At 45.5% G+C, this 17710-nt stretch overlaps 1 protein-coding gene across 1 annotated transcript; it reads left to right on the top strand.

Annotated features, from left to right (window-relative positions):
• The first annotated feature begins 5504 nt into the window (after nucleotides 1-5504).
• On the top strand, nucleotides 5505-9286 carry LOC141027470 (uncharacterized). Its single transcript, XM_073504521.1, has 8 exons — nucleotides 5505-5597; nucleotides 5708-6199; nucleotides 6342-6452; nucleotides 7021-7182; nucleotides 7455-7553; nucleotides 7772-8202; nucleotides 8332-8520; nucleotides 8935-9286. Exons 1-8 carry the CDS (start codon nucleotides 5505-5507, stop codon nucleotides 9284-9286), a joined length of 1929 nt encoding a protein of 642 aa, XP_073360622.1.
• Nucleotides 9287-17710: the final 8424 nt, after the last annotated feature.

The raw sequence follows: 17710 nt of genomic DNA, 5'->3' as shown, positions 1-17710 counted from the left end.
GTATCTTCCATGCTAGGCGGGTTATTCTCAAGAGGAGTGGACTCCGCTCCTCATTCACGAGAAAATGGCTGGTCTCCGGGATGCCCAGTCTCATGCTTTATGCAAACTAAATCAAATTAATTGCAAACAAAACTCCCCCTGGGACTATTGCTAGTTGGAGACACTCGTTGTTTCGAGCAAGTCATGGATTGATGCTTGTTGGTGGAGGGGGAGTATAAACTTTACCATTCTGTTTGGGAACAGCCTATAATGTGTGTAGCATGGAAGATATCGCCATCTCTTGGTTGCTATGTTGACAATGAAAGTATGCCGCTCAAAATATTATTTATCTCTATTTCAAAACCGAGCTCTGGCACCTCTACAAATCCCTACTTCCCTCTGCGAAGGGCCTATCTATTTACTTTTATGTTGAGTCGTCACCCTCTTATTAAAAAGCACTAGCTAGAGAGCGCAGCTGTCATTTGCATCCATTACTATTCATTTATATTGGGTATGACTATGACTGGATCTCTTGTACCATGAATTACAATGTTTAGTCAGTCCTTGATCTTTAAAGGTGCTTTGCATTTATGTTTCGCGGTCTCAGAAAGGGCTAGTGAGATACCATCTTATTATATCATATCATGATTGTTTTGAGAAAGTGTTGTCATCCAAGATTTATTATTATGGCTCGCTAGTTGATTATTGTATTGATATGACTAAACATGAGACTTAAGAGTTATTGCAAATGTGGTTAGTCATAATCTTTGCTGAAAACTTGAATGCTGGCTTTACAAATTTACAACAACAAGAGCAAACAGAGTTTGTAAAAGTTTTTCTTATCACTTTCGGTTTATCAACTGAATTGCTTGAGGACAAGCAAAGGTTTAAGCTTGGGGGAGTTGATACGTCTCCGTTGTATCTACTTTTCCAAACACGTTTGCCCTTATTTTGGACTCTAACTTGCATGATTTGATTGGAACTAACCCGGACTAACGCTGTTTTCAGCAGACTTTCCATGGTGTTATTTATGTGCAGAAACAAAAGTTCTCGGAATGACCTGAAACTCCACGGAACATCTATTTGGGAAATAAGAAAAATACTGGAAGAAAAACCCACGTCAGGGGGCCCACACCCTGTCCACGAGGGTGGGGGCGTGCCTACCCCCTTAGGGCGCGCCCCCCTACCTTGTGGGCCCCCTGACGCTCCACCGACCTCAACTCCAACTCCATATATTCACTTTCGGGGAGAAAAAAAATCAGAGAGAAGGATTCATCGCGTTTTACGATACAGAGCCGCCGCCAAGCCCTAAAACCTCTCGGGAGGGCTGATCTGGAGTCCGTTCGGGGCTCCGGAGAGGGGAATCCGTCGCCGTCGTCATCATCAACCATCCTCCATCACCAATTTCATGATGCTCACCGCCGTGCGTGAGTAATTCCATCGTAGGCTTGCTGGACGGTGATGGGTTGGATGAGATCTATCATGTAATCGAGTTAGTTTTGTTAGGGTTTGATCCCTAGTATCCACTATGTTCTGAGATTGATGTTGCTATGACTTTGCTATGCTTAATGCTTGTCACTAGGGCCCGAGTGCCATGATTTCAGATCTGAACCTATTATGTTTTCATGAATATATGTGAGTTCTTGATCCTATCTTGCAAGTCTATAGTCACCTACTATGTGTTATGATCCGGCAACCCCGAAGTGACACTAATCGGGACCACTCCCGGTGATGACCGTAGTTTGAGGAGTTCATGTATTCACTATGTGTTAATGCTTTGGTATGGTACTCTATTAAAAGGAGGCCTTAATATCCCTTAGTTTCCGCTAGGACCCCGCTGCCACGGGAGGGTAGGACAAAAGATGTCATGCAAGTTCTTTTCCATATGCACGTATGACTATATTCGGAATACATGCCTACATTACATTGATGAATTGGAGCTAGTTCTATGTCACCCTATGTTATGACTGTTACATGATGAACCACCTCCGGCATAATTCTCCATCACCGATCCAATGCCTACGAGCTTTTCACATATTGTTCTTCGCTTATTTACTTTTCCATTGCTATTGTTACAATCACTACAAAACCCCAAAAAATTACTTTTGCTACCGTTGCAGATACTAAGTTATCCAGGTGTGGTTGAATTGACAACTCAACTGCTAATACTTGAGAATATTCTTTGGCTCCCCTTGTGTCGAATCAATAAATTTGGGTTGAATACTCTACCCTCAAAAACTGTTGCGATCCCCTATACTTGTGGGTTATCAGTTGTCGCCTACTTCTATGTTACCATGACCAGCGCGGTCGAGCAGCCATGAGCACGGCGGATGGATGGCGAGGCGCGCGGGGACTTGCCGCCATCTATTGCAGCCTGACCACGGAGGCCAGGCGCGGCCTATCTTAGAGCATCTCTAGCAGACCCCGCATAAGTGGTCAAACCCGCAAAATAACCGCTATTTGCAGTTCCAGTCCAAAAAACGGGCCCGAACAGACCCCTTAAAATCGTCCGACCCTTAAATTTTTTTAAGGGGCCCTGTAAATGCGAAGCCGAAACCCTTATATCTACAGTTTTGAAGGCAACTTTACCAGGGCCCTACATACCGGTCAACGTTGCCGGTTGAGGAATCTTTGCTCCCGCCAATGCCATGAACCTCGCCCAGACGCTCGGCCGCTCGGCCGCCGCGCCCGTCCGCCGCCCGTCCGCCACGCCCATCCGCCGCCTGCCCGCCATGCCCTGCCGCGCTAGCTAGGTGTGAATCAATGGATTGAGCTAGCTAGCTAGCTCGCCCCTTGATGGATTGGATCTTAGCTAGCTAGCTAGATCGCTCCTAGATGGATTTGAGTTGAGCTAGCTAGCTAGCTCTCGATTGATTCGAGCCCCGACGGAGGAGCTTGCTGGCTCGGCGCTTCATGCCCTTCGTATTTGGTCGTCTGCGGCTTCATTTTTGACAGCTTCGTGTGCTATCCATCGATTTCGCAAGAGCACGCTAACTGACCATGGATATGGACGAGAGGAAGAAGAAGACGTGGGGAAAGAATATAAGCAAATATTCCGTTTTACAGCTTAAGTTTGAGGGGTCTATTCTGCTGCAGCTAAAACCAACCCATAAAAGAGCATATTCCGCGAATATCCTTTTATACGGGTCCGTTTTGCAGGGTCTGTCTCTGCGGCCGTCCGTGCCGACCTGCAAAACCGTTTTTCCGCGAACTGGAAACGCGTTTTGCGGGTCGGCGGGATGCGGGGTTTGCTAGAGATGCTCTTAGCGGCGCACGACAACCAGGGCCTCGCTGACACCTGCTGGAGCATGACCTCGGCTGCGGCATCCATGGTGGACCGGGTCAGTGCCGGCAAGGTCCGACGGTGGGCTGGTGTGTTGCAGCGTTCAGGTGAGGCACTCTTGCCGTGCCGGCCGACCACCTGAACCCTGATTGACAGTTCCTCTCGTGCTAGTGATGACACTTACGTCTGAGTTGTGTGCGTTGGAAACGGTAAGGAGGGTTTGTCGGGTTGGACTTTGGAAACCGTGATGCGGTTTCGATTTAAATCGGCTCGAGCGCGACACGGGATTACATGCGATTCACTTTTTTTAAGCGTGATTCGTGTTTTATTTCCGTTAACTCAATGTACATGTACATATCATGGCGGATACATGTCTAGCATGTCTTTGCATCGGATTTTATCTTTTCTGTTTCTTTAACCTCTATCTTTTCTGTTTTGATTTGATTACGGAAACACTAATGCCCACACGTGTGCACTTCTCCAACTCGCCCACACGTCTTGATCGCCGTCGATTCGTTTTTGCACGACTCTTGACACGAGAAGGCAGATTTCGTGTGCCACGTAGGACAAGGCCGGTGTGTGGTGTGTAGTTAGTTCGCCCGCACGCCGTTTATCCCTTGGACAATAGCGGTTTGCGAGTCGGGGCGTGCGGTGGAACTGCCGTCGCGCCCGCACGCCACGCAGGACTTCGGTTGGCGCCTCCCACGACTCGCCATTCCCTCCCCTCATTGCAGTTCCATTACTCCCACACGCATTCACTTCTCCCCAACCCACCATCCACAGCGGTTCCAGCCGATCGGAGGAGAAGACGAGAGGAGGAGGCGGCGACGGCGGAAGAGTCGACGGCATTCACGGCCGTTGCTGGGGTTCACCGGACCGGAGCGTCGTCGCCGGAGCAGCCGCAGTGAGAAGGTAAGGCTATCGAAGCTGGTCACATTCCTCCCTGTGAAATCTGCCCCCTCCCTCCATGGTCACATTACCCTCGAGCATTCTCGAGATTCCGGCAGATTGGCGTCGCTCCGGTGTCCCCATCGGTGGGGGAGTCACGTGCGGGCCATCTAGGGCGGCATTGGGCAGTTTCATCGCCGTCGCGGTGGTAGTCATGCCAGTGAGGCTCGCCCGGTCGGCAACCACATCCGTACATAGGAGAGATTAGTTCCTGCATTTGCCTGTGCGAGGGATTTGTAGTTGTTAGTTCTGATTTTGCCTCGAAGGCTATGGCCATCACTGTTTTTAGGGCGTTTTTTGTTGCTGAATTCAGGATATGATAGTTGTGAATGAACCCTAGATCTAGTTTGGTGCATTTCAAAGTGTAGGATAGTGACAGTCATGGCAATTTCAACACCCTTGTTTTCCCCCCAACTATCATCACTGATGACAACTAATTTTCTGAATCAACTATGTCAGGCGCCATGTCATATGTAGGATAATGTCAGCTTATGAGATCAAAGTCAGGGAGTAATTTTTGTGTATGATTTCTATATCTAGGTAGTTGCATATTTAAGTGTGGGATAATGGCAGTCACGGGAATTTCATTGCATTTGTTTACCTACAACTATCCTCTAAGTGGCAACTAATTCTATGAATCAACTATGTCAGTTGCCATATCATATGTAGAGTAATGGCAGTTTGACTGTACAATAGAGTCACTATGTTGCCATGCTGTTTCGTTATAGCGCAACATATTTATTGCATTACATGGCAACTCATTTTTTATGAGGCCAGGGTGTGAGTTGCCACATTATGTGTTGTAGACTGGAAGTTGTCTGTCCTATTTGAACTGCCTTAGCTGCCACATGCTTTGTTTGTTAACATGGCAACTTGAACCTAGTAGATGTGGCCTGTTCTTTTACTAAGCCAATGTGCCATTTGCCACATTACATGTTGGACAATGGTAGATGGGTGTTCCTCTGTACTGCCTCAGTTGCCACTTTTATTAGTGTCAGCATGGCAACTTGATTCTGCTACATGGCAACTGCTTCCCTAAGAAGCACAGTCACACACACATCCAGTTGCCATGTTTCTGCATTTGCTTCTCCATTGGTTATTTTCTGCCTATTTGTGCATGTTCAGCACATGGCAATTACCTCCTTTTCAGATGCTACAACTTTGGGTAAATATGGCAGTTTTCATTTTTGTTATCGATGATATCCAGTGAATCGTTATTTCGTGCATTTCTGTCCGCATCTGTCGGCTGTGTTTTAATTTTACACTAACGTGTTTTTGTTCTTACCGTAGCACAATGGCTCGTGGTGACCATCAAGATGATGATGATGACTTCATGGAGTTACCGCCACAGAATCGTGCGACCGGTCGTACAAATGATGGCGATGAGGTCACTATCCCCCTATATTTTAATTTGACATTGAGTTTTCATTCTTCTGTTAGAACTAAATTTTTACTACACTGAACATGGCAACAAATGATCCTTTTTGTGTTATGCAGAAGAAGAAATGTCAGCGCAATAGGGCTTCGCAAGAACGCCTGACTATATTGAACGAAGGATTTACTGATGAGCAGAAGGGAGCTGCCGGTGAGATGGGGATGCATGCTCTGATGAATGTTCGGTGCACGAACCTAGTAAACCCTGTATGCGACTGGCTCGGTGAGATATATGAGCCTGCCTCTAGGGAATTCGTGATTCTGGGACGTGGAAGACTGTCTTTGGATGAGGAATCCGTGTTCTGCACTTTGGGTCTGCCCCGTGGAGAAATCAAAGTCCCGTCTGAGGTGAATTATAAGATTGAGGAAGCCTTGTTCGCCCGTTTGTTTCCTGGAATGGCATCCATGCCTAATACGACTTTGCTGGCAACTTCGCTGGAGGGCATGAAAACCCATGGCGAGGTATTTAAGATGAAGCTGCTCATGTACTTGATCTCAGCTGTCTTTGCGCCTACCACATCTCTTCGCCCAAGCAACAAGTGCTTCCCTATCCTGGTGAATGCTCTCTCTCTCTACTTCTTTTTCCCTACAATATTTTGATTTTGATGCCACGCGGAAGCTAGTCACTGCCAGTTTTTGATGTTTTTATTTTGAATGCTGATGCGACATCTTTTTGTCCTGAAATTGTGCTGTGCAGGCGAAGTTGAAAGACGTTAAGAACATGAATTGGTGTAAATTCATCACAGACTTCCTGCATGATGCATTCTCAAATAAGATGTACCAGAAGGGTTGTCGCTTGCACCTAATGGTATTTTTTCCCTACTCTTTTACAAATGCTCTTATTATGGTTCATTCTTTCGTAAATCAACATTGCAGCTGTTCATAAGTGTGAACCAAATTGTTTTGCATTTTTGGTATCTCTGTTTGGCCATAGTTTGACAACCCAGAGTTTTTGACTGATCTTTAAACTGAATTTTGTATTTCCTTTTTTTATGGCAACCGTAGGAGATCGTGCATGGCAACCCTTTGTTTCATTTTTATGTGACTCTTTACATGTGAAAGTGAATTTTGTTTGATCCATGACATCTGTAGTTGCTGCCTACAAGGCAATAGCATTTTTCTACAACACAAAAAGTGTTCATTTCATACATTCATTCTCTTTATACAATCTGGATGGCAACTATCATGTTGAACTGGTGGCAACTACCAGCATAATAGGACGGCAACTGCCAACATAGCGTGATGGCAACTAACATAGATAGATGGCAAATCTTTCTTCCCTTCTTTTCAACTTGTGACTCAACAAAACTGCATAAGCTTCTTTCAACATAGCATGATGGCAACTAACATAGCTTGCTTTTTATTGTGTATACCAGCTCATGTACGTCGATCGTCTTGATTTGTCAACTGTCGACTTTACTAAGATAGGAGGCCCGCTGCCTCCATATAAGTTTGCTGTCTCTGCGTGGACGTATGATGTTGTCAAGGCTGTGATTGCCGCAGACAGGATATCTGATACAAAATATGGGAAACTGCAGGTTAGTTCTGCCTTCTTTCTTGCACGGCATTCTTGAATTTCGATGTTGGATAAAATATGAAAAAATCCCCATACGGCAACCATTTATGGCTAACAAGCGACAAATACCTTGGCAACCATGGTTGTCTGCACATGGCACCCATGTTTGACCCCATACGGCAACTCCGCCATTCCATGTCGAAACTCCTTATTTTTTCCTTTTTTGCAATCCATGAATTGTAGTCACTGCTCCTTATTTCTTTTGACAGCTTAGTTGTTTCTGCTGTTTTTCAGGTGATGGCCAAGCATGCTATAGACTACAGTGTGTTTGGTGGGCCACAAAACTTTGGCAAGTGGATGGATGTGCATTCAGCTCCATCTTGTCCTGCTGAGGTAACCAAGGATGTTTATTTGTTTTCTGAATTTATATTTTCTTGCATTCGATATCTCTTTACGGTTGTTTTGGCTTATTTTTCTTACGCATATGACTCTAATATGTTTGGTTCTTGCTACTTTTTGTCTTCTGCCAGGCGAGGGCACCTGTTGAGCACCTAGTCGGGCGGTTTGCTTCCGGCATGACCAGCTTGCTTGGGAAGTTGGTTGAGGGTTAGACAGCACTTAATGGTTCTGATAGCGACGCGGTTGCGAGACAGTTCACATCATTTGTTGGAGAACGGACACATCGACCAACTGGTTGCCGTGGCCGATATGACTACAACAACACTTTGGAGCTCCCTGACACGCAAGATGAGCTAGATGGCGATGGTTTTGGTGGCGTGGATGCTGGCCTCGACAAGGACGGTGACGATGACATGGAGAATGTGCCACATGAAACCGATGATGATGAACATGATGAAGTTCATGTAGGCGGCAAGAACGATAAGGCTGCACCAAAAGTTCCTCCACCGGAGGGAGGCATCGATCAAACAGTTGCGAGAGACACGGGGGTTTTGCTCTCAAAGAGGGGCAGGGCTCAAGATGATGCCGGGCAAGGCTCTGCTGGCAAGAGGTGTAGGATCGATCCCGTAGCTGCTAGGAGGAGGTTCGATGTCTATTTAGTGTTTTGTTTGTCCTTCCTTTTTAACAGCCCGACCTTTTTCCATTTTGCTAAGTGCGCCATGATTTTTGTGTCTCACACCTGGTATCTTTTTGCCATTTTTTCTACGTGTAGTGAGGCGACAGCTGGTGGACGATCAGTTAAGCAGAAACAAGCACCCACGCCAACCCATGTTTCTGCCCGATTGGACAAGGGGGCTCCCACTGCTGGTGCCACCACTTCCACTAGGTCATCTCATCGCACATCGACGTCCAACACCGGGGATCCTGTCGTGCTGGAAGACTTGAGGAAGACAATCATGAGGTGGGTTCTCCCTGTTTTTTATTTGCCCTAATTCTATTTTTGTTTGATGCATTCTAAATCATATACAACCTTTTACTTGATACATTTTATGCAACAACTACTGTCTGCTTCCCATGGCAGCTGTCTAACTTGCCAAATGGCTACTCCTATCTGTCCCACATGGCAACTGCTATTTTTATGATCTAAATTTGCTGCATGGCAACTCCTGCTTCTTCTGCATGGCAACTCTTTTTCCACTCATATGGCAACTGGTAGCTTTCCACTGACTTCCACCACCTACATTTTCATGTGTGCTCATCCATACCTTGTTCTCAAATGGCAGCTCTGGCATATCACACATTTTTGATTTTATGATGACTACCATGGCAATTATTTTGCTCACCCTTTTTATACTTTTCATGGGTTATCTTGCAGGGTGAAGAAGATTACTACACGCTCAACCAAACGCACTACCAAAGACCCACTTGAACGCATTCACTCCAAGCTGTCGACAAGTGGCAATTCATATATTCATGAGCCGCCAGTCGACAAAACTGCTGCTGCACCGTCCACTGTTCCCACTAGCTCTAATGCAAGCGGCCGACCATCTTCGCCGGTTGTAGATGTGCAGACTACAACAACAGGCATCCGTACACCTGGGAGTGACGAGTCAGTATCTGCTAGGACTGCTGAGATATTTCCCACCCTGGTGGCAATGAGGGATGCTGTTGTGACCCATGCCACCGATCAGCAAGTGTTGAAGTGGACGCTCCCGAGATCAACCTAAACAAGGAAGATTCCCGCTCATCTGATATGGATTCCAAGCGTGTGGCTGGTGGCACTTCTAGTGTCCACAAAAGAAGGGGTTGCGGCCACATTTTAGAATGATAGGCCATCCACATCCGAGACTCATCGCACAACAGCTCCAGCAGCTGGTGGCCCAGAGGCTCCTACTGCAACCGTTGCGCGAGCTGGTGGCCCAGAAGCTCCTACTGCAAACATGTCTGCCTCTCCTGCCCCCGCAAGCATCCTGCACAGTTATCCAATGCACCAGAGGTAGCTAAGAGCAGCAGAGGTGACTCTGGTTATGTGCCTGCTTCCACACTGTTCCCAACTTTTGCCAAAAGCAATGTTGTGGAGAAGACGGAAGTCTAGAATACAACAGATGTAGGTGGTAAGCAGTGCACGACTGAAGGAGGTGGATGTTCAGAGCAGACTGCGTCTTTCACCACCATGGAGAACACCAGCTTAAATTTGCGCACTTCTAATCTCCTTGTCAACATTTGTGTCCCCTACAGCCCAAACAGGAAGATAGGCAAGAAAGTTGTGATTGAGACCGCTGACAGCACGCCCCACCCTACCAATAAGCCTGATGATTCTGCAGCAGACGAGGCAAACATGTTTGTTGCTCTGTCACCTCTAGATTCTGCCAAACAATTTGTTTGCTATCCGACTGGTCGGCAGGAGAGGCACCCCATGGCTTTCACCCCACCGAGCTTTAGTCTTGGCATCGATCGCACTCAGGATGAACCAGCGGTGCACGATCCTGCGCCTGTTGCCTTTGCTTTCCCGGCAGGTATGGCCCCAATGATGGCGTAGCCAATGGCTGATGGCAGGAAAGCTGTGAAGTTTGCAGAGCCGATAGTGCAAGGTAAATTATTGTGCGTTTATTATTTTGTTTCTACATTGTTTTTCTGACATTTGTCACAAGCTTTTTGGTTTGTTAATTGTGATGGCAAATATCATATGATGCACATGGCAACTACAGTTGTGGCACGTGGCAACTCCAGTGCAATGCACATGGCTACTGCAGTTGTTGCCACATGGCAATCTAGTACAATTCACATGGCAACTACAGTTGTTGCTACATGGCAACTCCAGTGCACTTTTACACATGGCAACTGCAGTCTGGACTTTTTCACAATAACTTGTTGTTTCCAAGTTTCTTAACCCACTGTTTTATTTCTTGCATCCACCCCTGAAGAGATTTCGCCGTCACTCGATGAAGCTTACCGTAGGATTGAGGAGGAAGCATTGATGAGGAGGTCCTCACGGGGTCAGGGGCAATCAAGTTCTAACGTGCCTGCTGAGTCAGTATCCGAGGATACCGTTAGAAGTGCCACCCCTGGATCCGTGAGGCAGACTAGGGTAGTTCACGCACCCCGAGTGGATGACTTTGAGCCCGATGTTAAGGCCACAAAGGAGCATAAGCATCTATTCGATATTGTCAAGCGTTTTGGAAATGCGAGGTCAAACAGCAAGCACATGAAGGAGCTGAAAGCGTAATGTCCACACCTCACAACCCCTCACTTGCTTTTCTCCGATATTTTCCTTTGCTCTTCTAGCCATGAATTTTTTACGTTTATTTTTATTTTTTTAGTAGACATGATTCTTTCATGTTATATCATTTTCATACAGCTCATGTTTGGACAGAACCAAAATCATACAATGTGATGCGACATACGTCGACCTGGGTGATCTTGCCGAAGAATGTAGTTGCGTGTGGGATTGACTTCATCAACAGGCATATGGACATTTGCCCCAACAAGATGATCATGCAATACAGCGTGACTTGCAAAATATTGGATGGTGACTTCCACCATAAAATCCCGAGGAAGCATTTTGCCGCACATGGTGAATTCAAGCTCACACTGAAGAAATATGTGAGTGTTTCTTCTCGGTGTACATTTTTTTTGCATGGTATGTTTTGTCAGTAGTTACACTTAATATGTGTTTTACATACTGTTTGTGACACTTAATATGATGTAAACTAAGTTTGACCGTTTAATGCAACTTATGATGTAAACTAAGTTTGACCGTTTAATGCAACTTATGTGGAAAGTTCACTTAAAATATTGGGCAACTTTTTTTATACATGGATGTCAACTTCTTTTAATAACACATGGCAAATAAACATTTTCGATGCGTTCACTTTAACAACTTGATGCTTGGTTATTCATATATCTCTTACTGCATCTGGCAATATTTACATATCATTTTTTAACTACATCAATCTGTTTTGATGAGACCTCTATTTTTTCTTTCCTCTTTTTTTACTTGCAGGTCATGTTCCCCATGTTCCAGGAGCTTGCACCACACAACCCAGATGACAAGTGTGGTCACCACTACGCGATTTGCCTTGACCTGAAGAACCAATGATTTGAGGTGCTTGATTCAATCCGTTCAGGAGAAGACGTAGACCTTACTACACATGTTGAGTTCTTCATCAACAACCTGAAAGAGACATGGAACCGTCATTACGAAAACTCAAAGGTCCAGATCAGTATTTTCCAATCGAGTATCTCAACACTGCGAAGAAAGGAAACAGGTAATTACTATCTTTTTCATGTGTCCTCCACATCAATTTTAAACCTTTTCACCTCTTCATCAAAGTTTATCATATTTTTCTGTTGGCATGAGTTCACCTGTTTCTTTTCGTTATAGGCATGACTGTGGCTTTCACATGTTGGAATACCTTGCAAAGTGGGAAGGTCGACGGGTCCCTGTGATCACAGCTGCAATGGTCGTCGAGCTGCATAAAATATACACATGGAATTGGTTGATGAATGAAGATTTAAACACGCGGGCTAACGCACGAGAGTTCGTAGAGGGAGCTGTCAAAACCGCCAACAAGAAGTACAAGTGATCACGTGATGCTCCATATGCATGCCTACCTTACATTTTGTGGCTGAGGAATGTAAGGTATCACCTTGTTCTTTAAAACTATGTCCGTGTGCTATGTGATGACTGCATCCCCCGTAGTCTAGTATATAGTGGTGGCGTGTTTGTGCCATTGAATATTTGTAATATATGTGTGGATCTGAACCTGCTTAGGTGTGACAACAACTACGTTTATGTTCACTACTATTATGTGTTTGTGATTGTGAGTACCAGTTGGGTGTTTGAATGCGTCTATGATGCCTAAAACATGGCAAATATAGTTGATCAGGCACAGATAGTGAAAGTATTCGTTTCATTTTGTTTTTGGGTTTTTTGCATTGATAACTGTATCGGTTAGCATGGTAGTTCATAAGCAACTGTTCCATCTCGTGTTTTTGCACGTGACCATTTCAACTAGTTCATTCAGAGTATATATGTATACAATACAATATGTGTGAAACAAAAATGCGTGGACTGAAAACGGAAATCTACGTGATGGCATATTCAGTAGCACTTACATGGCAGATTCGATGGAAGCTGCATGGCAGATTTAGTAGCACCTACATGGCATTTTGTAGTCATGCATACATGGCATTTTCTTCAAATTCTGTTGTCCACCAACAGTCATTCTCGCATTTTTAAAATCTTGACCATCTACTTTACAAAATTTTCACCAACCCCTAAGTTATAATCGTCCACAGATGCTTACAGATTGCCTGTTCCTTTCTTTGCTTTCTTGTGCTTTGCTTGAATTTCCAACCCCCATTTGTATCTCACCTCTTTTGGACGCCCTTTTGTGATGGAACGGGGCGGGTTCCTGACCTGGGTGTGCGTGCTTGCTGTTCCAGACCCTACCTCCGAGTTTTCAGAGGATGGACCCGTGGACGAAGGCACACTTGAGGTGCGGGGGAACCTGTGTAAGGCTTCTTCAGCCTTCCTCTTTTTGATCCCATCAATCTCTCTTAAGGGCCTTCCTGTGTTTTTCTGCCACCCTCGCTGTCTCATCACTCTTGCATGCTTCATCTATTAGCTCATCATAGTTCTTGGTTAATACAACATGCCTCACAACGTCCATGGTTGCCTCTGGTCTGTCATCATGCACAGCCAAAACTGCGTTTGATGTTTGTGGCCCCAACGCATCGTCAGCGTCCCAAGTCCATCGCTGTCGTACGAAATGGCGGGGCAATCGCGTGACCGCGTGCATGTCCATTATTTTGAGTATGTGACAGCACACAATCCTGTCCCGTTCGAATTTGCAGCATTGGCAGTAGTATTCGTCTTCGTTTATCGAGGCCTTCACAAAGTAGTTTCTTCCCTTGTCCGGGTCTTCAGGTTCTGAATCGGACATTAGAGAACACACCTTGAACGTATGTTCGTCAACCTGGTAAGCTGTGTACATGCTGGCACGCTTTATTTTTTCCTAGAATCTGCATGTTTTTGTGCTCGTTAAACTCTTATATGATGTTTTTAGCACCTTATGTTGAGGTAGGTCACAACATAACAAACGTATTAAAATCAATGATGGCATGGAAAGCCTTTTTTGCACATTTTTTTGGATTGTTTGTTTCCACACGGCAACTGCATGATATTTAACATGGCAACTGCATAACATTTAACATGGCAAATGCAGTTTATTTAACATGGCAACTGCAGTTCATTTAACATGGCAAATGCAGTTTTGTCTCGCATGGCAACTGCATATCATTTCACATGGAAACTATAGTTCATTACACATGGAAACTATAGTTCAATACACATGGCAACTACAGTTCATTACACATGGCAACTACAGTTCAATACACATGGCAACTATAGTTCATTTCGCAACTACAGTTTATGCTTATAATGTAATCAGTGCCTAATTTTCAATATATCAGCATGTCAAAAATAAGACGATAAGATAATCCACTTACTTGTTAAAAATCTTGTTGGTGTATATCTTGCTCATCTGCCTCTCCATCGATAAATATGTTAGCAATTTAGGCTGCTTGAGCGCGGTGTTTGCTTCTTGCTATAGCTCAGATCCCAATTTTCTGTTGCAAAGTTGTGTATTGCTTGGCAAACTGCAGCAATGAGTTGCCAGGGCTCACGTACCGCTTCAAAACAACATTGAACCCCTCGCTGCGCTGCATAGTCTGCATAAATGGAAAGAAGCACTGCATGAAGTAGGCCGACACCCAGTACATTCGCTTCTCCCACGGGCTCTAGTAAGTGTCTCGTTGTCTTGGACTTGGTATGTTTCAATCATAGCCGTCCAGCTCCGTTCAAACTCCTCCACCGTCAAGCTGTGGTCCACGCACAACTCGAATGCCATGTGTAGCTTTGGACGGTCAGCAAAGAATGGTCCTAGCGTCTCCTCAGCCTTCTTAATAATATGCCACCTGTAGTGCCTGTGCACTGCCAACGGAAAGACCTCCTCTATGCCTGCATGCATGCTAAAATCCTGGTCTGTTATTATGTTCATCGGAGCAAGTCCGCCCATGCACTCCAAGAAGGTTTTGAACAGCCAAGTGTAACCATCTGTATCTTCATTCCGAATGAGTCCGCAACTGAGCTGAAATGACTGATTGTGGTTATTTATTCCTATGAATGGAGCGCAGGGAATCTTGTACATATTCATGAGATATGTCACGTCAAACGAAATGCAATCACGGAAATGTTTGTAGGCTCTTCTTGCAGCACCATCCACCCAATACATGTTTCTGACATGGTCCACATCGTCCAATCTTATCCTATAGAAGAAATAAGTATCTGCTTTTGCTTTCTGTTTGAAGTAGGCTATTGTGTCTTCTATGTCAGCCAACCTGCTCTCTCCACAGTACTTTTCCTTTAGGTTCGTGACGTCTGCTGGTATGTAGGTCATGCTACTCAGACAACCATCTCCGATGTGGACCAGGGACAGTATTTGGACCATTCTTGATGAACCGACGTTACAATCATGTAGCAACTTTATGAATTTCTTCTCGAGGGGGCTGAATCCTCTGTGGGCGCTCAGAAATTTTACCAGGTCAAGCTTATTTATGAGTTCGTGGTTGTGTTCATCGAAATATTTGGTGACCACCCACCATGCTCCATTTGTGTTTAGCTTCAACCGGACAGAGCATTCCGTCTTGAGAACGATGCCTCTCTTTTGTTCCGGCACGACAGGCACAACACCTTTACCCATCTTGTTCCCGCGTGCCTTGTAGCACCTTATCTCACCTCTGCTGTACTCGTTAGTTTTTTTATTTTCCTATGGTATTCGGTGTTCACCGCAAACCCATGAAACATTGCATATCTCTGGTAGTATTCCTTGGCATCTTCAAATGAACCAAATCTCTGCCCAACATATGGTGGTTGAGGTATCATGATTTCCGATTGCCCATCTTCTTCCTCCCCTTGCGCTTCGTCATCAGTTTCATCATTCACTTTAGTATTGGCGGATGTTTCATCTGCTTGAGTGTTGCTTGTGCTGGTGTGCATAGGTGTGCTTATCGTCATTGCTGCAACGATTGCCAGTTCCGACACTGATTCTGCATTGTTTGTGGCAGCATTGGTGACTTGCTCGTGGAACGCTCCTTCTGTGTGCTCTGAGGTTCCCATAGTAGATGTCCCCGCACCGTTGTTGATTGTAGTTGAAGCTCCTGCAAAAAAAAGAGGTACGTGTGTATGCAGTATTGCTTGAATGGCATGTTTATCGCAATGGAATATATCAACTGCATCTGATTTGGCATGATATCATTCATACAGCAAGCCATGGCATCTGCATCTGGCCATGCATGGCAACTGCAGTTTTTCATCCATGGCAGCTACAGTTCAACAAACATGGCAGGTACTTCTCCTGATGCAGATGCCATGGTTGCCATGTCCAGACACGGCAACTGTGTTTTGTCTTCACACCACGTAAACACCAATGTCACCTATGTTCCTTTTCCTGATGCAGTGTCCACAAAATCACTTCATATGACTCACCTGCGTACGACGTTGATGGCAGGTACCGGTTGTCGCCTGTTGCCACGTGCTGCATGATGGTCCTGCGTTTTTTTTCCAAAAACTCATAAGTCTTGCCATCCTTGCAAGTTTTCTTTTTTGGTCACATCAGTATGCTATTTTCTATGTGTTACCTTGATTTTCCACATTTGCTACTTGAAGTTGGTCTCCCGTACATCTATCAGCGTTAGCGCCCTGTGTTGGAACTTGCCATGGTATCCCTGTCTGTGTGGTTGAGTCATAAGAACCTGCGAACAAGGACATTGTAGCACATAAGTAGAATGCCATTTTCATGCCCACAAACATGTCAACTGTCCCTTTTTTGATCATGCATCGTAGCTATGTTCGCGTACTGCTCTAGTAGTGGCAGCAACGGTCCTGCGGAAATGATTTGATTGTACTCTACTACATTCCAAGGGGGCGCTTGCGGTGTTTGAGAAAACCAAGGATCAGTGCCATCTTCATGATTCATTTTTTTGCTTTTCTCCCACTGTGTTTTCAGTCACTGCATGAACAAGAACGCATGAATATTCGAAATGCATTCTTGCTGTTTCCACATAAAAGAAAACACGACAATCTTATCACATTTCTTGCATAAACAACCAATGCATCATGGCAAGTAGGGCATGCACATTCATTCTCTTTTCTACAATCTAGATGCCAACTATCATTTTGAACCGATGGCAACAACCAACATAATATGATGGCAAGTAACAACATAACATGGTGGCAGTTAACGGCAAAGATAGGTGGCAACTAACAACAAATATAGGTGGCAATTAATTTTCTCCCTCCCTATGTACCGCCCAAATTGCTCCTTTCTTTCCATGATTTTAGTGAATCCTACACATCCTTCTGGAGCACCTACTCGCAGCAACCCAACCTACAAGCTTAGTTCAGATCTAGGATAGAACATGGCAGATCTTGCGTACATTGGTTGGCAAAGGGGAATAAACACAAATCCGTGGTGTGTTTGCCATGACAGTGTGGATCTAGTCGCCATATTCATGGGCAATCTGGAAGTGCAATTATTTGGGACAGGGGAAGGAGGAGAAAGAGGAGGAGATCGGAGATCGACCTGTTAGCTCGTCGTCGTGTTTTCCGTCGATCGGGAGGGGGGTGGGGTGGGGTGGCGCTAGAGATCTGGTCTGGTTGCCATGTCAACTAGAGAAGGAAGACGATGGAGGTAGGGGAAGATTGGCCGATCGAGAGGTAGGAGACAACGGCGGCAGGTCGCACTGTGGTTCGAAGGCGGGTAGGGACGACGGGCGCTTTAGGTTGTGCGGGCAGCGGGGTCGTTCACCCGGACGTGTGGATGATTGTGCCACACACCGGACGTGCGGGCTGTGGCTGGGTGCACCCGGACGCCGTCGTGCGGACGAGGTTGTCTCCATGCCACACAGGGCGTGCATCACAACCCCCCTAGGTGCCACACGTGTGGCAGTTATCGTCGTCCTTTGATTATATCTTTACGTACGGGTCAGGTGGTGTTGTCTGGTCTTTAAATAGCCCAGTTGTTTGTTTGGCCAGAAGACCCAACAACGTAGCTATGTATGCACGGTCAAAACAGATGAAAAAACGT

This window comes from Aegilops tauschii, chromosome 7, assembly GCF_002575655.3.
Source record: "Aegilops tauschii subsp. strangulata cultivar AL8/78 chromosome 7, Aet v6.0, whole genome shotgun sequence".
NCBI lineage: Eukaryota > Viridiplantae > Streptophyta > Magnoliopsida > Poales > Poaceae > Aegilops > Aegilops tauschii.
This window is presented reverse-complemented; position numbering and strand designations above follow the sequence as displayed.